Here is a 23906-nt window from a genome sequence, read left to right as displayed (position 1 = left end):
AGTATCTCCCTGTACAACCCAGAGCAGAAGGGGTCCAGTGAAGCCTGACATTGCCATACATTGCTCTGCAGCTTTTGGGAAGGGAGTTATCCACAAGGGAGGAGTATAATTAATTGGCCAGTGTACAGGGAGCATTTGCAACACTCAAGAGGGTGATATGCACTGACACACAGGCAACTTGGGCACCTTTCATGTCTCTGTGATGCCTGGGTTGTAAATTATTATGTGTTTGCAACAGAGATTCCAGAGGCTTAATTAAGCATTACATTAATTAAGGAAGAGAAATCTAACAGATAATTTGATGTAAATAGTCAGTCCCCAAGAGTTCACAGAGATGGACATGAGAGCATCGTGCTTGCTTTGCCGTAACTTCCTCTTCCATGCTCTCCCATCTTGGGTGCCTGCAGCCAGCTGGCTTGCCTTGTGACACTGCTGCAATGGATACTGCTCAAAGGTCACTTTCAAAAGCTTTTAAATTATATGGACTTAGAATAAAAATTAATAGTTAGAGGGATTAATGTAAATGTTACACAACCATGGAATTTTTTAATTCCTAGATATCTCCTCTTGGGACTGAAACATATTACAGAAAATGCCTTATTATTCCTACTTCAAAGTATGTCTGTGCAAGGCCAAGAGAGCAGTATTTTATACGTGATGTTACAATGTTGGATTTCTCTTTTACTGACACTATTGTTTAAGTGATCTTCACTTTGAGGGATTGTGAAATGGAGCATAATTCAGAGGAAAAAGTAATCTTCAGTTCTAGGAGATGCATCCACCTGCAACTACGTGGGTTTCTTTTGCAGCAAGAGGCAACAAAGCAGCACAAACCTACACTTAAAAATGTCAATAGGCCAAACTAATTTCAAACCATGTTTGGGGCAGGCTACATTTAGCAGTAGTGTTTTTAAATGGTTTTAAGTGTTTTTAAATGCGCTGTTTAAGACATAAGACTAACACCAGCATAACATCAAAGCTTCTTTCCGTCTTTAAATATCTTTCAGTCTGCTCAGCTCTCATAAGGCATTTAACTACACTCAGCAAGAGGTGACAGAATTCCCAGCATTCCTGGTAAAAAGTCCTTGCTCTGATCTCTATCCAAAATTCAGCTCGCATCCAAACCTCCACCTTTCTTCCTCCAACTTCAGGGATGTAGACAGCTCAAGGAGCCCTTTGTAAGAAGAGGCCTGAAGTACCATAATAAATGCTCCAGTCCCAGACTTCAGGGAAACTGGGCTTTGTTCCACAATCCATAGAGGATATGCCAATTGTTAAAAACACAACATCCTAATTTTTTTCCTCTCTAATATTACACTTTAGTCTTAGTCATGTCTCACCTAGATCCCGCTGGTGTTGTACACAGCAGCTAGGAGAGGACATCAGCCTCCAAGCAGTTCAATAAAAACTCCCATGCTTTTTTCGGAGTTTAGAAGATGCTCATACCCACACCTGTTTCCACCAGAAGTCTTATCTCAAAATGTCCAGGTGGGGAGGACATGCAGCACACAGGTTAAGGGTAAAATAGCAGATGTGTTATTGAATTCAGGCTTATAGCACAGGAACCAAGTCAGCTCCTTCCCAGGCTGAAGGGATGCCTATTTATAATCCCAATAAACATTTTCTTTCTAACCCAGGAACAAAAAAAAGCCTTTCTTTAATATGCATCTCAAGAGGTACCCAACATACCCCTAAGCTGCTGAAAGCTGAGACTCAGGCAGTAACCCCCTCACCACCAGAGATTCACCTGTACCCTTCACAGAATCATAAAATGGGTAATGTGGAAAGAGAGAGAAAAGGAAGAACCTATGGCAGCAGGAGGAAAAGAAAACGAGTGTACACAGTGGGTGTACAGGATCCCTCAAGGAAATCAAACCAATGGAAAAGACAGCACAGCAGCCTCACAATAAGTTTACCAAAAGTATTCTCATGTTTGTTGAGGATAAAAATCAAGATGTAGGAAGAAGGAAAGAAGAGAGAGCACAAGCAAAAGATGAAACAGATAACAACGCATGGGTTGTTACCGTGGAAGAGACTTCCTCTGAGAGCACTGTCTTCCCTCATGTCAGCACAGGGCAGAGAGGAGGAATCTCTAGAGCAGCTATGCTTAAGTATGGGAAGGTAGACAGAAGAACAGCAAAGCAGTAACAGCAGAAGGGAAAAGCAGTGCAGGAGGACTGACATGCAGGAAGGTGGCAGTACCCAAAGGCTCAAAAATCAGATGTGCTTACATGACATATTCAGGGGTTTTGTTTGCAACTTATTAACTAGCCCATTTGTTGTTATTTTTAATAAATAATATTGATTTTCATCTACTTTACATTGTCTCAAAAATAGCGCTGTTTTTTTAAAAATGAGATGCGGCTTCCAACACGTTTCACCTTAAACAGGCAGCAGATAAGCAATAGTGAAAGAATTATGACTGGTACCTCCTTGCTTCTTCAGTGGTGTTAAAAGGACAAACACAGATTGTTATTGAAGTTTATTCATAAACTTCCTCATCTTCTATCCACTGTCAAACACTTTGGAGGTGTGTAGTGGGAGCAGATTTACTTGCCATATTGCTGTTTAGTCTGCATTGAAGTAACTCATTCTATTCCAGCCAGAACACTTGTGCAGAAAATACGCACAGCAGTGTTGCCTTCTAAATATATTCTAAAATTTAACATCTGAAAATTACTGTCAAATCACTCGACTTGTGCAAGATTTAAAGCTACACGACAAGCATACGAAACATTTTTGAAAACTTTTCTCCACGACTGAGGCCATTAAAAGTAATTCTTACTATCTTGTTTTCTCAATCACTTATTTCTTAAGCAAACTGGTGCCAGAACCTACTACAACTTAGTTAAAAATTCTATTTGTCTAGGCAGGTAAGATCTAGTCACATGGCCCCCTACCCCTTCCCATTCTCTTAGAACTTCACTGTTCCCTGTAGGCACAGGAAACAATTCTCAGGCACAGAATGCGCTAACTTCACTCCTCTGTCATAAGGTAAGTAATCCATACAACCCACGAATTCAGGATAATAGCATCTACACAACAGTGGAAAAGACATCCACCAAAGTACTGGGCTGGACACAAGCAGTACGCAGAACCCCCTCCTCCTACACACTTCTTTCCAGCAGACATTAAACTTCTCTTCTTCACTAAAGCACTGTTGCCTTCTGCCACACATTTACTATGCACACTTTACCGGGGGAATTCCACTGTAAATAAATACAGTAAGTGTACAAAAAAATGGAATTTGAAGTGCTTGTAACTGAACAGGGAACTTTCACACTAGCATTTTTAACAGCAGGACATGATTTTTTTTTTCCTCAACTACACTACCTATGCAACGAGTGTAAGGTGTGAAGATTTTTTTCCTTAACTGTAGGAAGTATAAGAATTTCTGCCAGAAATACAAATTTACCAACACAAGTAAGTGATTAAAACACTCCCTTACATTCACAACATCAGCCTTTATAAAAAAGGTGCACCACTGTTGTGTACTGATGCCACTGCTGGTAGCCATTGCATTGTCACATGTAAATGCACAAGGGAGCACAGGAAGCTGCAAGTGACAGTGACAAGAAATCCACTTTTAGTGTTCAGCTGTAACTTGTGCTCTACTGTTGCATAACCTACCAGGACCACACTTTGAGTTGCAGGCCATCCATAACAAGTTATTTTCTCCTGCACAGGTCAGTATGATCTCCCATGAAAAACTCTGAAATGTTTATAAATACATTGATAAAAAGGCAAAAGCAGACATTTTTTATCAGGTAGGAAGCAAAGGGTTCTTTAAAACTGTTTAATTACATGTTTCAGGTAAGCACAGACAATACAGTAGATTTCCCACCACTCAATATTTACATTCTTTTCCCTAGGCTTGAGCTGTTCATTAAGTGTTTTTCAATCAACATCCTTGTCAATCACTTTTGCTCCAAGGAATGGTGCTGGAATAGAACTATTGCAGGAAACATTCCATCAAGGCATGATTTTCTGTGGGGTTTTTCTCCTTTAAGAACCATGTACTCGTAGTTCAAGATATTTTGGGAAAGTCCTGGCTTCCAAGATGACCTGAAGAATGCACTGAAACCAAGCACTGCGCTGAAGTCCTATAAATAGTTAAATCAATACCCATATGTATGTTGTAGAGTTGAAATTCTCTTTTCACCAGCACTGCCATTGATGCCTGGTTTCTGTTAGGACAGTTTCACACCAATTTTGTTTTGTTCCTTTTTCATTAGCCTTTGTGCCTCTTTCTCCATTTTCTTTCGCTGTTGTTCTGCTGCTCTTTTTTCCCTTTCTGCTATCTTCTGTTGTCTGCAATTAAAGAAAACATGAATTGCTAAATAACAGGAATCCAATTTTCAGCATGATAAGGACTTCATACCTTAAGTTCCTGTCAATACATAGTTTATAACTAATAAAAACAGAGCTTCAGTCTACTGTTGTTAGGCTCAGAACAATTACTCTTTTATTGTGCTGAAGTCCTCTTTTCAAATTAATCTAAAATCATAAAATACCCTGAGTTGGAAGGGACCCACAAGGATCACCAAAGTCCAGCTCCTGGCCCTCCACAAGACACCACCAAGAGTTACACCCTGTGCCTGAGAATATTGTCCAAACGCTTCTTGAACTCTGTCAGGCTTGGTGTTGTGACCACTTTCCTGGGGAGCCTGTTCCAGTGCCCAACCACCCTCTGGGTGAAAACCTTTTCCTAATATCCAACCTCATCCAATTTAGTCTTAGGCAGTAATATTTGTTCAATTATTTAGTAATCTAAAAGCCACTAAATTCTCAAAGTGAATCAGTGAGAGTTTATGACAGTTATAAGGGCTAATGCAAAAAATAAAAATCTATGTAATGCTTTCAGCAGCAAGAGCACCCATCTTTTCAAATTCAGACCAAACCACTTTGACTTGTCTAGAACAGTGATTTGTGTCCCCCCTTTCCCTCAGTAGAAGCATCAGCAGTGACCGCCTTTGTAATGCAAGTACTGCAAACATTTTTGTCATGATCAGATGAGATGGTAACTTCCAATACTCCCCATCAGGAGTTGAAGATCTGTATTGTACACTATTGTCTGCTACAAATATAAACAATAGTCTTTATGGAAATAAAAAAAAATAGTAAGTCTTCAGCTGGGTATCCTTTTAGCATTATTATAATTGTTATAAAACTCCAGACATCACTCTCTTAGCTCAAAGAATCTGTCTTGCAATTTCAACAAATACATAGCTGACTACAGCAAAGAAAGAAAGAACACCAGAAAAATACACTCATTTTATTCCCTTGCTTCAGCTAGAACACATTACTGAGTGGTGCAGGACCAACAACTGGATCCATACTCCAAGTGACACATTGGAGCTCTCTCCTGTATTATCTAAGTAGGTCACTCCTGCTTTGGATTCAGTTTATTAGATATGGAAAAAATTCCTAAATTGCTTGCAAGAGGACTTTAAAAATGAAGCTTCATTAACTTGAAAAGGTGAAATTTACCACAGTTTTAGTAAGAATAAAGAACTGCTCATTAAAAGAGAATAAAGAATTCTAATTGATGAGGGAGTTAAATTTAAATGTATCTACATTACCTGAGCACATCCACTTAGGTGTGTAAAACATACAGAGTTAAAAAGTATCATCAGCTGAAGCAACCTTCTCTGGTAGATTCCAACTATGGACAAACTGGGCACACAAAACTTGGAAATATTTGAGGTACAAAGTCTACATATTATCTTTGTATTGAACAGGAGACAGACTGCACTTATTTAACACCTTAATTGTTTCCCTTGATTGATTATTTATTGATTATTAATGGCTAAAAGTTTTCCTATACTCTACTAAGCTGCTCTGCTGTCAGTCATGGAAGAATGAAAATAGTCATTCACATCAGGATCTACCTCCCAAGTTAACAGTAGCTCAAAAGTTTTGGGGTTTTTGAGGTCATCACCCACTATTTACCTTCTGCCTGAAATCTGGATAGTTGACAGTGCTCTCAGTCGAGCATACGCAGAGTAATAATATTTGTCACTTTACAGTAGCAAATTTTCTTATATTCCCCACACCTCTGAACTGATGCAGAGGGGAAGAAGTGCACCAGCCAATATGCAGAGACAGTAGTTTCAAATGCACGAGGTGTGCATTAAGCAATGACGCTGATCACGGCAGCTCCGGTTTCTTTCCCTGTGATGACACAGCGGCGCCTCCGCGCCCTCTACGGGCCAAGAAATTGTATTCGGTTACACCCAAATGAGAGAGATCTTTCATGTCACCTCGGACAGAGCAACAGGTCACCCAAAAATATAAACAAGTAGCTACTATAAATTAAAAATGCACGAGCTTAACTGTTCCCACTGGGAAAAAGTCTTCATTGATAATAGAAAGTTTTAAGTTGTAGATAGGTATCTAAAATTTGCAGACAAAACCAAGTTCCAACTAACTCAAATAACTGAAAATCCAGTTTATCATCTGCTACACTGATTCATCACTGGAAAATTTTAGTGCATCCCAGCCTAGAACCTGCTGGATAGTGGGGAAAAAAAGAGACTACAAGAAGTTCTCAGGCACTAGTAGCCTAATCCTCAGCACTGCCTTTCTGCATGCTTTGCAGGGAGCATTTGGCTTACTGTACATGCTTATTTCAACCGTTATGTTTATGCACTGAGTCACCAGAGAAGCCACAGGATACAGTCTTCTCTGCTATTGAGCAGGCCACAGCCCATTTTTCCATGATTGATCAGCACTCCATTGCTACACAAAAGTTATTCTAATCTTAAGATACTTCTAAACACTAACTGAGCACCAACAGGTACCAGACACAGCTAGCTGAGGGAGACCTTTACTTTTTCTGCACACTCATTCCATTCTCAAAAAGCACCACTGGAGTACAGTCAGCACTAACACTCTGGAATGTTAGAAGGACTCTCTCCTCCATTTAGTAGCATCTTACACATGCTTCTTTCAACTGTTATCCTTGTGCACTGAGTCACCAGAGAGGCCATAGGATCTTCAGATCATTTTGTAGACCAGCATTAAGAGAAGACTGCATACCACTTCCTTACTACAGTCTGTCAAAAACAGAGCCAGGCCTGTCAAGTACTGTACTGAAGTTTTATGTTAATATCAGATGTTAAATATATCACAGATGTCTACTGAAAGAGAAACTGTAAACCCAGCAGGTATTTCCTATCAATCTTGCTAAAAATCAGCCAGCACTTCGCTCATTTACAGATAAACATTGCCATTTGTGTGTCATGAATAAAACAAAGGTTTTACTTCACACAGCTGGGATGCAGCTTACACAATGACCAGTTGTACTGAGGTAGCCAAGTGGTACGCCACAGAGACAGCTACAGTTCCAATCATGTTCTAGCTACTGGAAATATTTAGACACATACACATCCCTTCTATAAAAAGTAAAGTTTGATACTTTTTAGTGGGGCCACTAATAACTTGAGCTGAAGCCTTTCAATAGTAAAGATAGGCTGAAATCTTTATAATAGCTTCAACCAAATAACATGACACTTTGAAAAATGAAGGTTTAGGGAAAATCCCACTGCTATTGCCACATAAGAGATCTCTCTTCCTAAGTATTCTAGAGCACAAATCTGACAGTTGGCAGACAATATACCTTTGACCATCCTGGAAATATCCACTGCACAAATTTTACACACCAAACTGGCATATACATACACCAGATCATTTTAGTAGCTAATTTGTATAGGACAAGCCCCTGCTTCTGAAAGTTTGAATGCTACTTTTGATAGCCCTAAAAACATCTAATGAAATGTGGTAAGGGTTAAGTAAAGTACTATGCAGCCTCTGCAGCTAGCAAAAGTAGTTGTTTTACTTCTCAGTTCAAAAAGAGCAGCATTTTTCATTTTTGTTCATTTAAGTCCCAGTAGACTGCACTTCAGAGATTAAAGATCTTACTGAGCCTATTGTTATTTTTTATGGGAAAAACTACTATCCTTGGAACAAAACCAGCCCAAAGACACATCATTCATATCACGAAGCTTGTACTTCTGTTATGCATTACCAAAAGACAAGACTGAAACAGTACTGAAGTTAAAAAAACCCCAATATATTGACTAGAATGTACACATAAATGTTTAAGTTTACAAAAATATTTGCAGTATAATCTTTTTCTCACATGTTAAGCTGCTGCAGAGCAAGGCTGACAGAGACATTAAATAGAAACAATTATGAATATTGCATTGAAAGTGTGCTGGTGAATTCCCTCGTCTTATTCCACAGACCGAAAAAAAGTAAGTTTTTCAAAACATTAAAATAAATAGTTGATTGGAAATTTTTTTTCCAGAAATTATCTTTTTTCCTTTAAAGATTCACAGTTCTAGAATAACTTTTTTTAATATATCACATCTTTATTTCATATTATCACTACTGGACCACTGAAGCCATATACTTGTGATATTGCGAGTAAAACAAGAACAGTCTAGGAAGCTGCAGCTATCTGAGGCTGGTTACCTGATGATGAAGCAACCAATAAAAGTTTGATAAAACCCTAAGTCACTGCAAAGTGAAATCATTGCGTGTGATTAACTTAAACTCAATTTGCACCTCTTTAACCTCCATACTCCTTCTATGTGTTCTTAAAAGGGAAAAAAAGAACATAAACAGAACAGATGAAGTATTCACTCTAACTTTGTGCAAGACTTTGATTTTACATTCAGCCTTATCAGCTAGTTTATTTAAGTTAGCTAGAAAAGCACAGCTCTTATAGGGATTCCAAGAATATACTTAGGACTTCATCTTTTATCCTGAACTACTTTTACTTAAAGCACATGGTTATGATCCTTTTCGTAAGGACATCAAGTGGTATTTCACTTAACCAAGTTGAAACCTGTTATTTGCACATAATAAGTCACTGGGATTGGTGGGGCATCATTGGGCTGGTTTTTAGTGCGCACGGGCATGTGTATGTGTTAATGTGTTGTTCCGATGTTCCTGTGATTCTTGGAGTTCCCCTACTATCTCATCCTTCTAAACTGATTAAATCCAAAATGTCCTCTGCCAACTGCCAGTTACATAGAGATTAGATGCACAAAAATAATTTGTCTTAATAAGTGTTTAACAATTCTTAGCACTTACCAGAAAGGTGTTAAATAAGCAAACAAATTTGATTCTTTCACATGTGTCGCATAATTTCACTTACCTAAGAACTTCTTCTGCCTGCCAGGCAGCATCTTCCTCTTCTTCCCAGGCATTAGTATTTTCTTGCCAAGTATCCAAGTCTCCCAGTTCAGGCTGAAACAAAGAGAAGCTCTAAGCACATGGAAAAAGAAAAAACACTGGTGTGGTTCCTGGATGGTGAGACAGGAAAGTTTCCTTAATATCTATTTTTAATCTTAGTGCTTAAGATTTACAGAAGTATTTAAGATATGGCAGTGCTTCTCAACTTATTGTCTATTAATTGTCTGTTATTGTCTTTTTTCCTGCTCTAATAATGAGTTTTTCCAGTTGTCAAAGGGGTTTTTGGACAAAGGTAGGAAGGAAATACCGGAGTGCATTTTTGGGAAGAGGAAGATAAATTGAGCAGATTAAATGAGTAGATAGTGTAAAAGATTTCTGGAAGCTGCATGGACAAACCAACATGTACATATGTTAGTATGCCCAATATCAGCTGAGTGATGCTTTTACTCACTAGAAGTCCTTTCCTGAACTATTTTCATTATGGACAGTGCAGGGAGGTGGTACAACCATCCTGTACGGCTTCCTGCCTAGACCCTTTTTTCACTATGCTAATTAAAGCAGAAGCACTGTTAAAGATAGCAAAGGGCAAGAGAGGGAAAGCATCTCCTGCTAAATGGTCATGCTGATAGGTAACTAGACTATGTTTTCAAAGGCTAAAATGCAAAAATTAGGAGACTATTAGAATACAATCCCTACAGAAAGGGAAAAGCAGAAAGTAAAAACTGGGTCCAAGATAATAAAATAAAGGCAACACAGGAGGCTTTCAAAAAAACCATCCACTCTTTTGTTAGTAACTTACTAGGTAGAACCAAAAAAGCCCTATGGGTCATTGCTTTAGCAGATTTGCAAGCAGAGAAGTGTATGGAAGTTTCTTACCTTTTTCTCTGTCGAGTTTCTTAGTAGAATATATTAGTTAAAATTAGACTAACTTTGAACCAAAGACTCAATTTTAAAACAATTTACATTATTTCACAAGTATTCTTCTTACTCCCCACAAAGCACACCTTAGATAGACTACTCCTTCCCCTACAGAACAGTCATTTAACCATCAAATACAAGATCAATACTTAGAGCATACTTACAGACTGGTGAATAAAAGGAATATCCTGCGTAGCTGCTAATCTGCTAGAGAATCCTGTGTTTCCCTCTGGAATTCCAAAATTTAAAGGCTCTCGTTTTTTAATAACTATCTGAAAATATTCAAAAACAAGAACAAAAAGTGGTAAATCAAAGCACGACACAGATTCCTTGGTAATCATTTAACTCTGTGCCTGTGAAGGTACAGCTACACACCACCACACTGTGTCTCAAACCTGGTCAGGTCCTGGAAGCTGTACAGCCAAATGAACTGATAAGTGAAAGATGCTAAATGCAAAAGACAGAACTCCCCCTCCCTACATTAGCTCCTTCTTTAGTCACATGGAAACCTATGACTGTATCAAGACAGAGAACGGGCACAAAGAATTACAGATCAAATATCTCCTAGAACTCATAAAAGCTGCCAACTACATGACATGTTCCTTGGAGAAATCCTGCTTCTGTGATAGATCGCTGTAAGATACTACTCTCGAGGGCAGTGCTGTCTGCACTGCTGCACTGCACTGCAGTGTGAGCTCTCAGCTACTTTCACAGCATATCTGTGCAGACAGTTTCAATAGCTGCAAAGTAATCCTTTATCATACCATCTAGTAAAGCTCCATAATGGTTTGGTTGAAAAACATGCACTAATGCTTCTCCCAAAAGGTGTATTAGCAAATTTAGCCTGGAGGAGGATCAGGGGAGTCCTCATCACTCTCTACAACTACTTGAAAGGAGGTTGTAGCCAGGTGGGGGTTGGTCTCTTCTCCCAGGCAGCTATCAGTAAGACAAGAGGGCATGATCTTAAGCTCTGCCAGGGGAGGTTTAGGTTAGATATTAGGAAGAAATTCTTTACAGAGAGGGTAATCAGGCATTGCAATGAGCTGCCCAGGGAGGTGGTGGATTCTCCATCCCTGAAGGTTTTTAAGATGAGACTGGATGTGGCACTTAGTGCCGTGGTCTAGTAACCATGGTGGTAGTGGATCAAGGGTTGGACTTGATGATCTCAGAGATCTTTTCCATCCCGGTTGATTCTATGATTCTATGAAATTTAACATGGTTGCTAAGATCACGTTTCCCTCCCCTGTCTTGACCTCAAGTCATGAAGTTACCTCACACTTTGCCTACTTTAAGTCTCTGCTGTTTCCCAATGAGGCAGATTCACAGTTCCACTGACTGTACAAATGCTAGTATCAATGCAAGAAAGGAAACAGGACTAGACAGTCTCATTTAGCAATGACAGACTCTATTATTCGACTGAAGTTGCATTTCCAAATAGGTGAGTGTAGATGAGTGGCAACATGAGTAGATTCTACCTCAGATCTTGGGGTTTATATTGAGGCAACATTTGATGGAAATACAAACATAAATTCAAATCTAAGTAAGTAGGCCAAGTTAACAGGAATGTTCTTTACAGTGCCTGCAGTCATCTCGAGACACACTTAAAATAAACCCAGTATACAGTACTCAAACAGCATGGACTCTTCTCCAGTTTTGTTCTGAATCTGAAGGTCATTCTATTAGGCAAAAAATGACTGTAGATATAAAAGAGAAATCTCCTCAGTCCTCCTCTGCCCCTCAGATTTTGGGACATCAAAATCATTCATTAGAAGAATTTAGTTTGCAGAATACTGCAGATCCTGAATGTAAAGAAAACTGACACCAGTATCACCTCCAGTTCATAAGACCACAGGAAGATTCAGGTTGGAAGGTGCCTCAGAAGGTCTGTAACCCAACCTCCTCCTCAAAGCACTGTCAGCTCAGAGGCTGATGAAAGTCTGGGCTTATCCACTTAGGGTTTGAAAACTTTCAGAGACTGAGCCTGCACAACCTCTCTAGTAACCTGTTCCAGTACTTGACAGCCTTTGTTGTGAGGTTTTCCAACTGACTCAAAGACCTGTAAGTAACCAGCTGAAAGACTTGCACATAGAAACAAAACTTGTAATTACCAGAAGTTTAATCAGCATTTATTTACAGTGTTGATGCTCCTGTAAATATGACCTTCTGTCTTGTCTCCATAATAGAAATGGATATTTGAAGAGCAAGCTATTTTGAAATACCAGTCCCCTAATTCCAGCCTCCCAATATAACTTCATTAATGAAGTAACCATTGTTTTCTGAAACTGCAGTGCTGCTCCCTCAGACTTCAGTAGACCAGGACATGGAATGTCTCTGTTCAAATAATGGAAGGGTATGAGCATAAGCATCTTAGTGCAGCGTTCCACTATTAGAGAGTTCTCACACTATACTTCCCAGAACCTTCAGACTATGAAATTATTCATAAGTTTCCAATAACATTAAGACTAAAGATGTAAACGTGAAATAGCATCACATTCATTAAAATCTCAAAGTCAGCATTTTTAACTGGACATGTTAGACTACACACAAGCATCTGTTCTCCTTTCAACAGGGCAGCTTAATTTTACTAACGACCACATTCTATAAGTTGATTTACCTACAGCCTACTTTAAAGCAAGGAAAACCCTTCATAAGTATAGTTGAAAGTGCAATACTTACTTTTTGAGTTTTTCTTATAGTTGGTGTCATATCTTTGAAATAATCAGGTTCCATTTGTTCCAAAGGATTTTGCTGAGCAGCCACATTACCATTTCCACCTTCAATCTTCACACTGGTAGGTGCATCTTCATCCCATGAAGACCAGTCTTCTACTTCAGGCTGAACAGAAGTATATGGTACAAGTTAATACTATCTGCAAGTAAAAACTTGTCTTTTTATATCTTGCTAAGATATATACTTAATATTATACAGCATATATAATAGTATTATATCTTTCTTGGAAATATACCAATGCTGTAGTAGGATTGCTATAATCACTCTGTTAAGAGATTATCTATTAAATCATCTACCACTTTAACAATTACCTGTTTAGGAACAGATGAATAATCCACTGTGGTTGGCAAAGTTATTTGGTCTCCACTTAACTTTCGCCCTCTTCCAGACCTGAAAGAAAAATGTAGGATTCCTCCAAGCTCTGAAAACATGAGCACTAAGTTTAAAAAAAACAAAAAGGAAGTCTGAGAACAGCACTACTGAAAATAGTCATGGCTAAAACATTTAGTGCTTCGACTACCTTAGTATTAACTACTGCCTGTAAAAGTCCGCTAAGCAAAGGAATTTTATCATGAATTTAAAGTGGTGTTCACATGAATTTCAAAGTGCAATTTATTTTTCTAACTGCAGTGGAAATAGAGGAGACATACTTCTGAGAGATATGAAAATGGACAAACTAACTCAATTATTTGCATAAGTCAGTTACAATTTTTACATTGTCAGTATTTATAAAGCAAGCACTAGCAATATACATTTGTCAAAGAACTATTTCTGCTGTACACTGAGAAATATTTCTATTTGTCTTGGATGTTAAGCTGTGTCTAACAAATCGCTTTCTGAGCTGCTTGATTTGAAAGCCCTTCTGAAGTCCTTTGTCCTTCAAAGTCTAAACAGAGGTAATACAAGATTATGCAAGTCAACAGCTTTTGTTCAATTCATGCTTCTACTAAAAGAATACTGTTTCAATGCATTTCAGCAACTATGTCAAATAATTTTAATTGAAAACAAACACTAATGCATTGCAGATAAACCAGCTAGATATTTACTTAATTACAGTATTCAAACATCAAAATAATAATTAAAATATTCTTAGCTGACATTCACTATATTTTAAAACCTTACAACACAAGATAATGAAATCATGGCTTACACTCATGTTTTCCCCAAGGAGTTTAAGCTCCTGTAGCAAAAGAGACATGTAATTGACCTTATGCAGCTTGGAAAAGTTAAGTTTTGTTTGTTACTACTGATGAGAATAAAACTGGGAAACTTCAATTTGTAGTTTCTATCCATTAGTTTTAGTATTATAGAACATACTACCATCTACTCAGATAGCTGAATTGCTTGTAATATCACCTCTCTGTATGCTGGTAAGTAACTAGATGTATTTTTTCTACTTTAGGCCCAATAGATTCCTCCTTAGGAAAAATCAGGTGCTATCATCAAATTTTCAAGTTTTATATAATTCACTCTAGCCCCTTTACAAACTATTCCTTTAAGCTGCAAAGCAACAGAGTTTAAGGGTAAAGGAAGGTGAAAACACTGTTTCCTCAAACACATTAGAGACTTCTGGTAGAGCCTTCTGATAAACTAGACTTAGGTGACATCTCTAAAGGAAACTCAAGCTTGGAAGCATCCTCCTTCAGACCTGTACAACATGCATATCTTTAATACTATTCTAGCCATCACTTTGCATTTACGTGTATTTCTCTGCTAATATGAACTAGAAGATTCCAGCAAGTGGCTTGTAACAAACAGTCATCTAGTCAAAATGATTATACTAACAAGGGTGAAGGTAGGAGGAAAGCTTTTGTCATACAACATGGGAAAGAATATGCTACACAGAGCAGTACTGAGGAAAGGCTTCGTATCTCCACTTCTACATAGGGAACAAGATGCTTACAGGAACAGCTGCTTTACAACCATCATTAGACAGATATTGATCACTGCTCTGAATATCAAATGCCAGAAGAATTCTTGATTTTGTTTCTCCTTACTAATCATCTCAGTTGGAGGAAGTAACTAGAGAGTTTAAACAGATGGAAGTTTCATCACTTTTTATACTTATACCTTTTATTTCCTGGAAACTGGATTCAGGCAGGCTGCCGTTTATCAAAAGAAGATTTCACTAAAGAGATGACTAATGCTCTATTTAGGCTCTACACTTACTAGGAAGATGCACAATCTCTACAGGCACTTGTATAATCTAAGTAAGTACTAGCTCATATCCACTGAATTAGGATGCACATTTAATCAAATCACATTTGCTGGTTATCAGGAATACTCATATGTAGGGATGCATTACAGGAACACGAAATTTACCAAGCTACACTTTGCAGCTGACAGTAAACAGGAGAAACATCTATAGTTAACGAACTGAATTAATTTGATGCATTGACCTGCTTATGTGAAAGATTTTAAATTTTCATTCCTTCAACTAAATGCTATTCACAAAATAAAAGGTTTTCTACTTTTTTTTACTCCCAAGCAGTTTCTCAGCTGTTCATTTCAAGGTTTTAGTTCATTCAGAATTTGAAAAAACTACGAAAATACTGTCATTACATCTACAAAACAATTATCAGCTTATAAAAACTATCTTAACTATCTCATTTCTCTAAGGAGAAATGAGCAGCCCATATAATATAAAAGTTATCAACTCAGTGTTTTGACTTCTTTCAGAACTTGAACAGAAGTATTCTCAATTTAATTGGGGATTCAAATCACAGACTAACGTTGACATCTATATAGTTGTATGCAGTATTAAAATATATCTTTTTAAAGCCTCACTAGATCTGTCGTGAATTCACCAACAAGTTGAGAGCTTCCCCTTATTTTTGGAACAAGTAAAGGCAATGAGGAAATTAACAGTTATTTTCGGTCTACCATATACTCTGCATATGCTTTAACCTCACTGGCAAAGTTGTCATCATCAAACACAAGAGGAGAATGCATTTCTCCAGATTGCTATTTGTTTACGTAAAACAACGTGCTGCAAGAGTGGCAAGAAGCACAGTAGTTCGTGACAGCACAGTGCCAAGATCTGCCTCAGGTGCTCTGCTACTGTACTACTGAACTCTACTACCACACAACTGTAACTCTTGAGGGTTTTGAGAATGTTTCTAAGTATTACAATGCTGCATTCACAGGTCTACAACTCAAAAGAACACTACGTATGACTTACAAGAGTAACCAAAAAATAAGTCATTATTCACCATAAAAAAAAAACAAAACACTTTCCCTGAATTTCCATCACTGCCCTCCAAACTTTTGAAAGAATCTTCAATAGGGAGAAGAATCTGAAGTCTCAGGCAACTGATTTTGGCAAAGCAGGATAAGAATTGCTTACATTTATAGGGAAAGCCAACTGCCTGATGACAGGGTGGATGTTGCCATTAACTGAACAGCTTTTCTTCTGGTTTGTCATGGAATAGTTTTAAAAGGCAATTTTAAAACTCTAGCATAGTTCTTTAGAAAACCGCATTCAGCCATCATACAACAAAATACACTCACAAACGCACCACACAGACTTTTGGAACTCTGAAGGAATATGCAAATTAAAGAATTACTTTGATTTAGTTTTCATCTGTCTTGATTGTTTTGCAGTTAGTAAAATCAGAACTGGGAAAATTGGTGGGTGAGTGCTGGGAGAAGGAAAGAAGTGTAAGAACCTGTAGTTGAAAAAGAAAATGCAACCAAATTAAATAAGACATGTTTACCTGCATATTAACTTTTTAATGAAAGAAAGCACTGCTGCCAGGCAAGTACAGACTTTAAAGAGTCGAAACTGTGTTATGGCCATGGTGAGAAACCCTTCCTGCAAAAGAAAAAAGTTAGATGCAGAGGATTATACATCTTTACACAGTTCTTAAAGCCAACTACCTTAGCTGCTGCTAAGCAAGGAGCATTCTGTGAAACTGTATTAATGCAAGAAAAGAGAGGAGGTACCTGGAACAAAGATGCTACCTGCCTACTATCAGAGCATTTCACTAATGTAAATAATACAAGGTATCTAATATATATGGCCTTTAAAGAAACAGCACATAATCATAGAGAAAGTCATAGTTAAAGACATTTTTAAAGGGGAATGCAGTTGCAGTGATGGCACAGTTGACCTGTTTCAGACACTGCCAGTCACACTGAACACTGGCAAAGAAAGAACAGAATAAGCATCAGAGAGAACTTCATGCTTGCTTGAGCATGTCTTGCATATACAAATTATAAATTTAGCCATTAAGTCAAAACCCAAAATTGGCTGTTTAAATTTACTTTTCTTTTTGAGGGAAATGTATGATGAGAATAAACAGTGTTTATTTTAGAATCAGTGTCACTGAAAAATCATCATCAAAGAAAGATTGTTCATTTGTGTGCACTATAGCACCAGTTGACCCCCAGATCTGTTGGGTTTTATATGCCAGACTGGACCATGATAGCAAACTCAGCCCAGAAAAAAAATCTTTGGCTGAAGCCACTCTTGTTGGTAGCTATTTTTCAGTGACAATTTCATAATCTAGAGAATTTTTACTCAGTATACCACATCATTCCAACAGATCACCTCCAATAGGTACAGAGCGACTCAGAATAATCTGCTGCAATTCAAGGATCCCTTTTCTCTCTTCTACAGGTGAACATTTCAGAGTAAAGAATAAGAGGTTAGGCTTCACAAATAGCTTTTCATTATGTACATCTACACTTGTAACAACATTTTCTGTTGCAAATTTAACATACCTCCTGGTGAGAAGAGAAGGCAGCCCTGTGACATTTTCCTCAGGCCATGAGTATTCCATGGAAGGACAGCTTGATTTCAAATATGCTATGGCATTTAAATCACTTTTTATACTCCAGGCTTTAAGTTAGGAAGAGTCAGGAAGGTGGATCATTAGGTAGGCTGCTCCAATACTGTCCTGAGGATTTTATTAAAAAGGTACATAATGGGATTTGTGAGCTTCACGGAGCATAGATTTATTTTTATTGGTGCTCATTTGCTACATAATGTAACTACTATTAAACACTGCAGTAATTATAGTACTGGAAATATTGCTTCACATATAGTCCAGAATAGGAATTTCTGCTACTGAAAAATCATACCGGGTGGCTCTTAAACAAACAGGCCCTTTTACTGCAAAGTGGAAGGTTAAGTCAGTAAGCAACCACCAAATTATAGACCACACTGCTGAGCTGTAGCTCAGGAGAAAGGCCTCATAGGACATGTGTCAACTCTACTTCAACATTACTGTTGTCTTATTTCATTTCATGGGACACTTAAAAAAACGCAGAGAACCTGATACAGTAGCGGGTTGGCTCTTCATCTGACAGAAATAGGAAGCAGCCAGACTTCCCACAAAGAAGAACAGATATCATCCAAGACATTTAGCTTTTAGTTTAAAAGACTGGACCATCATTTCATATCATGCTCAAGCACTTCCTTACCTTTCACAATGGGCAATGTTGACAATATCTAGATGACAAAGAATGCATCAGTCAAGAATTTGAAGGATTCAGAAATAACAGAAGTTAGTGAAAGCAGAATGGATAGTAATTAGATGGAATTTTTTCTATTCTACGGGTAGAAATTATTGCAAACTAACACTGAATTGGTGAAAGAAAATACTATTTTTAGAAGAGATAACTAGAAGCTATCTACCTGGCATGAAGAGCAGGTGAAATGAAAATAAAGGTGCTGAAATGAAAATAAAGGAACACCTTTTCTGAAAGGAAGCTTGTTTAGAAGCTCACTCCACTCTAGCAGAATTCACTTTTCTACCAGTTTGGAGGGCAGGAGACAAGGCATAGAATAGTACTCAATATCTGAAAGAGTAAAGCCATCTTTCCCTGTTCAGACTACCTAACTGCCACACTGGACAGCACAGACAGATGCTTAATTAAAAAAAAAACACACACAAACTATGGATTGAAAAGGTTGTTTTAGGAAGAAACCATTACTCAAAAATCTCTGCAGATTCAATATTACTTATGCTGCAAGTCAAGGGACTAGGAAGGTTGCTAACTGCAAAACTAAAACCAAAAAAACCTTCAGGTGTGTCAATGACGTATATATACACACATATATATGTATATATGTATGCATACGTATTTATAAGCCCAGTTTTTCAACTCATCTCTATTTTTTCTTTTATTAAACTGCATAATCTATTTTAGATTTATTCTCAATATAAAGCTAAGCAACTGAAAAAAAACAACAGAATCCACAAGAAGTCTGGCTTGCAGGCTTGTGAAATCCAATGCTGACAAGAATTAGCCACCAGAAGTTAATCCATTTTAATCCATTTCCCAGGTCATTCCTATAGATGAGTGACTACATCCAATATCAGCAGCATGCCTGTTTGGCAGGGTTCAATAGGTATTGTCATTCCCCACAACAACCAGATAACTGGTGCCTCTCCACTTTCCATGTGTCACACAAAGATTTCAGAGTTACAATAAGACACACACAGCCACTTAACATATTTGTGTTAGAGCTGCATTTCACTTCAACTGTGGCAGAACTAGGCCCTTCAAAGGTGGGACCTGATGGTCTTGGAGGCCTTTTCCAACCTTAATGATTCTATGATTCAAGACAGTAGGCACTGTTTTGTCTACCTCTTCTCTGAGTCTTCCCAATTAAGCTCTGTAAACTAGAAATTGTCAGATGCACAACCAGAGTTTCAGCAACAATATGCTATCATGTAACCATAGTGATGTTACATTAGTTTTTATACTGCTAATTAAGATACAAAGCAGTATATTTGCATTAATTTTAGCAATATGTTAAAAGCTGTTTAAAACACAGTCTTGACCCAATTATTGTCTCAAGATAAGGACAGGTCAAGCATTGTCCCCTGTGTCTGAAACTGCACTTGAAACATGTGCATTGTTGCTCTAAGGACAGCACTACCTGAAAAGTTAAAGGTTAAACCTTTAGGTTTTGAGTTTTGTTTGGTGGCTTTTGGGGTTGGGGTTTTTTGTGCTTGGGATTTTTTTTAAGGTAATTAAATTTCTCAAAGGTAAGCAATTTTATACTCTGAAGTAGTTGCATGAATACAGATGTACACAGAACCCTAATTTTCCTCAGTTCACTGCAAGTCTTATTCACCCGATACTGTTACACTAAACTTGTTATGTGAAACAAGCTTTTCATTCTTTTCTTGTCCATCCTTCTCAGACACTGGAAAGAAGCACAGCCATGTATCTTCCCTTTCTCATGAATGGGAAAAAATACTGAACAGTGTAATGATAAATGGCAGGGCCACAACATTCTGTCTTCCTTTTCTTCTTTTAAGCCTTTCCTTGATCAACAATCCCAGAAGGAACTACAACTGCCTCAGCAGTCAACAAAGGATGACAGAGACATAGTACTAAGTGGCAGTGCTGCAGCAAGAATCTTAATACATTTCTTAACAGATAGAGGCAAAGGTGAAACACTGGACAAATATTTGGAAAATCTGATAGGAGTTGTCTGTTAGCCTGATACAACCTTCTGCATATCACACCTCACGCCTCAGCTTCCCATTTATAAAATAGGATAGATTTCCTTCTCCCACTATTGAAATAGCTTCTAATGTGCTACATTTATCAGACTTACTGTCAAATGAACTTTCCTTACAACAGATATAAATAAACAAATAAATCAAGACATGAATCCTAATTAAATTAATACTAGCGGTCAACTCAACAATTTTGTAACAGATGTCAAATTTCGCTGGAGTTTGACTTGTGCAGCTCGTCCTGCCTTCCACTGGTAAAAAGTCACAGCAGCTGCTCACATAGAAGATGAACACAGAAAGGATTAAAGGACAGCAGCAGCAAGATGTTAAACACTTTAGAGCCAAGCCAGAGAAATGAGGCAACTTATACATTTTATGGATCCATAAAGGAAACAGAATGAAGGGAAGGAAAGTTCAGAAGTTTATTGAACTGAAACATTTTTACAGTGCTTTCAGCTTGCAGCAGTGGCCTCATTAGAACTCCTGGCACCTCTAATTTCACTGGAAGTGGCCAGCGCAGTCCGTCCTCAGATAGACTGGTTAGTCAACTATGGTTCAATGAGCACGGCTCTCACTGACTATCACTACACAATGAGCACACTGTCACCTGGAGAAGCACTTCCTCTTTCATATCTAACTGCACACACAAATACCACTTAAATAGTATCAACAGAAAAAATTTAATTCTAAAACAAAGTCACTTTGTGGCACTAAAATTGCTTTAGAAACTTTTTTTCTCCTAATGGACTCGTCTACTACTGTCAGTGAAAAAGATGTCAAAATACTCATTACACAGCACCTATCCTGCTCTCCTTTGTTCCTCTCTTTGTTCCTTTAGATATCATCTTTGAAAGACAATTTCTGCCTTGAATTACCAGTGCCTTGTGAATTGATTACATTTTCTTTCACATCAGCTCATCTGTGACTCTAGAATGAAAACACGAAGACACTTTGGAATCAGTGACTTTAACCCATATTAAACATAGCTAGATAAATAGCCAAAGGATGGCTTCTAAATCAAGACTAAAAATAACTTGTCTGAAACTGAAAGGTTCCCCTCCACATACATATTTACATAAGGAGCCACAAAAAAAGCCTCACCCTTCTAAAGTAAAAGGAGAAGTCATTTCCTAGTACAAAAGTCTAACATGGCCTTGAGTGTTTACATTTGTGAGCACCAAAACTCCATACTGGTTTAGTGGTGCTTTCATGTTTCACTAGAACAGCTGATAGAAACCTAGCAAGGTTTCAGTGGCAAGGACAGGATTTCTTAAAAGTTTATTTTGTATGAAATTTTACAAAAGTAGACTGGCCACGTCAATCTGACGGGAGCAAGCAGGTTTATAGGGAGATAGAATTTCATGAAAATTAGTAGGTAGAGCTAAAACTCCCGTTTTCAAGCACGCAAATCCTCCTGCAAATCATGTACGTTACAAGAGGTACAAAGACATTCTGTATTTTGAAAACAGCAACATAATGATTCAGGAACAGCAGTCAGTCAGGTACTAAAAGACACAACCAGCATCTCCTGCATTTCAAAGACAGCCACCATGATTCTGTAGCCTAACCAGAGGTTCAAATTCCCTCTTCCTGGTTGATTTCTGTGTTTGGGTTTTCTTTGGTTGGTTGTTTGTTTTTCCATCTCTTTATGTAGAAACATAATATTAGGAACACTGAATGTGGTGGGAAAAAAACTTAGCACAGTCCTGACCACTGAGTTTGATAAATGGGTAGATAAACAGCATGACTGAACCTCGAAGCCATGCTAACATGCCATTAAACAAAGGAGCAGAACTCAAAGACAAGATTAGAAGGCACCTCCTCTATCTAATTATATCTCTGTAATAGGTACTGTTGTTTCAGCAATAAAGTTCCAATTTTCAGTGCAAGCACCCTAACTAGGCAGTTGAGGTAGCTGGGATGAAAGACAGCTCACTCCTATAAATCATAGGTAAAGTCATCCAAGGTGCTCAAATCCAGGAAGAGATTTCAAGACTATTAAGAGCTGGAGAAGATACCAAAATTCAAGACAATATTTTGTCTCTCTAACTAAAGGCAGCAAAAATTGGTGACTGCAGGCAGTTCCTAAGTTATTCCTAGACACCCAACACTGATATAAAACAAACAGAGCTTCAGCTCTTTTTTAAACATGTCACTCCTAGAGCCATAAAACTACTATAGTAATACCACCACATCTCACCCCTTCCTCTCCAAGAAGCTGAATATAGCTCGAATCTTGTTAATGTGAACTCTTGAAGCTTTCTGTTCTGAATTAGAGTAAGTTCTACTCTTCAAGGTAACCTTAGTTAAAATAGAAAGGTTATGTCCACTGACTAATCACAGTCATTCTTTGACAATTCCTTACCTAAATATGCTGCTGTCTTCTGAAAACCAGCATGCAGAACAGAAATTGAAGTAACACAGTCCCATAATAATACACTACAACTTTTGCAACAAGTCTTTTACATAACGCACTAACTCATGTAACTCACTTTGCAACACTGAAAAAGTTCTCAGACACAGAACCAGAGTTCAAGAGACCCCAGTTCTGTTCCAGTCATTATCTGTCACCCTGGACTTAAGTTTTCTGTAACTACATGGAACGCCAGAGACAACAAATTAATACATTCTCATTGTTACTCCCACAAAATTACCTTGCAATGCACGCTGTCTCGGCAAGAACCAGCTATTTACAATGAATGTACACGACACGACGGCCTACAAGAAATTTCTGCAGTGCACATCTGTATTTCCAGAGAGCTATAAAGCAGCAAGCTATGCTATTTTTCATTAAATGAAAGTAACCTTTCTAGTTAGCGCAACTAAGGCACTACGCTGCGAATTCACGACCGCGAAACAGTGCACCACAGTTCTCCTGACCAGGCCAGGCTCTAGTGTTATTGGAGAAAGCACCGTAGCCAGATGGTAGCACTTAATTTTTCTGTGACCTGTTAGAGATTCTCAAGACTTTAAAAGTCTGCTAAGAAACCTTCACATTACCTTTTATGAAACGTGCGGGCCAGCGTGAACAATGAAGAGTTTCAGACCAGGTAACCCCAAGCAGCGCCGTCCCACTGCCAGCTCTGACAGGATGTGCGCCCCCCGCCCTTTGACACAGGGTGCCAAGCCTCCCAGTTCCCCAAACGCTGCCTATCTGCTTGCCCGTCGCTCCACGTTCTTCCCAGTCCGTGAGATTCCCCCCTCTCCGCCTCGGACGGGGCCGAGACAAGCCGGGCAGAGGCCGCGGGCCCGGCGCTGCGGGGCCGGGGCGCTGCCTGGCAGAACCGCGAGGGCGGCTCTGCCCCGCGGCGCGAAGGCGCGCAGGCCGGGCCCCTGCCCGGCAATGCGGAAGCGGCGCCCGGCGACGCAGGACCGGGACCGACCCTCGCCGCTCACCTGCCCCGGCGGGGAGGCCTCGCCGCAGGGCGCGAGGCTCCAGGGGCCGAGGCGGCCGCTCCCGCAGCCTCCGGCCGCCCCTCATCCAGAGCCGGGCGCGCGCCGCTCCGCTGCCGCCTCGCGCGCCGCCATCTCGGCCCCGTCACCCGGGAGACGCTCCCGCCCCTTCCGGCCGCG

The 23906-nt window shown here is 38.9% G+C and overlaps 1 protein-coding gene across 4 annotated transcripts; it reads right to left on the bottom strand.

Moving 5' to 3' along the window:
* Positions 1 to 3763: 3763 nt before the first annotated feature.
* Positions 3764 to 23893, bottom strand: EBAG9 (estrogen receptor binding site associated, antigen, 9). 4 transcript variants are annotated; one of them, XM_027684336.1, is made up of 8 exons: positions 23730 to 23865; positions 17578 to 17753; positions 16569 to 16666; positions 13164 to 13288; positions 12799 to 12957; positions 10287 to 10394; positions 9167 to 9258; positions 3764 to 4311 (listed from the first exon to the last, which is right to left on the bottom strand). In XM_027684336.1, exons 4-8 carry the CDS (start codon positions 13281 to 13283, stop codon positions 4191 to 4193), a joined length of 600 nt encoding a protein of 199 aa, XP_027540137.1. In that variant the 5' UTR covers positions 13284 to 13288; positions 16569 to 16666; positions 17578 to 17753; positions 23730 to 23865; the 3' UTR covers positions 3764 to 4190. The 4 variants fall into 4 exon arrangements, with proteins under 4 accessions (XP_027540137.1, XP_027540134.1, XP_027540135.1 ...); XM_027684333.1 differs by having other exon boundaries at positions 13164 to 13242; positions 23730 to 23822; XM_027684334.1 differs by lacking the exon at positions 23730 to 23865 and adding an exon at positions 23334 to 23472 and having other exon boundaries at positions 13164 to 13242.
* Positions 23894 to 23906: the final 13 nt, after the last annotated feature.

Source organism: Neopelma chrysocephalum, unplaced genomic scaffold, assembly GCF_003984885.1.
Source record: "Neopelma chrysocephalum unplaced genomic scaffold, ASM398488v2 Primary Assembly neopelma1_66, whole genome shotgun sequence".
NCBI lineage: Eukaryota > Metazoa > Chordata > Aves > Passeriformes > Pipridae > Neopelma > Neopelma chrysocephalum.
This window is presented reverse-complemented; position numbering and strand designations above follow the sequence as displayed.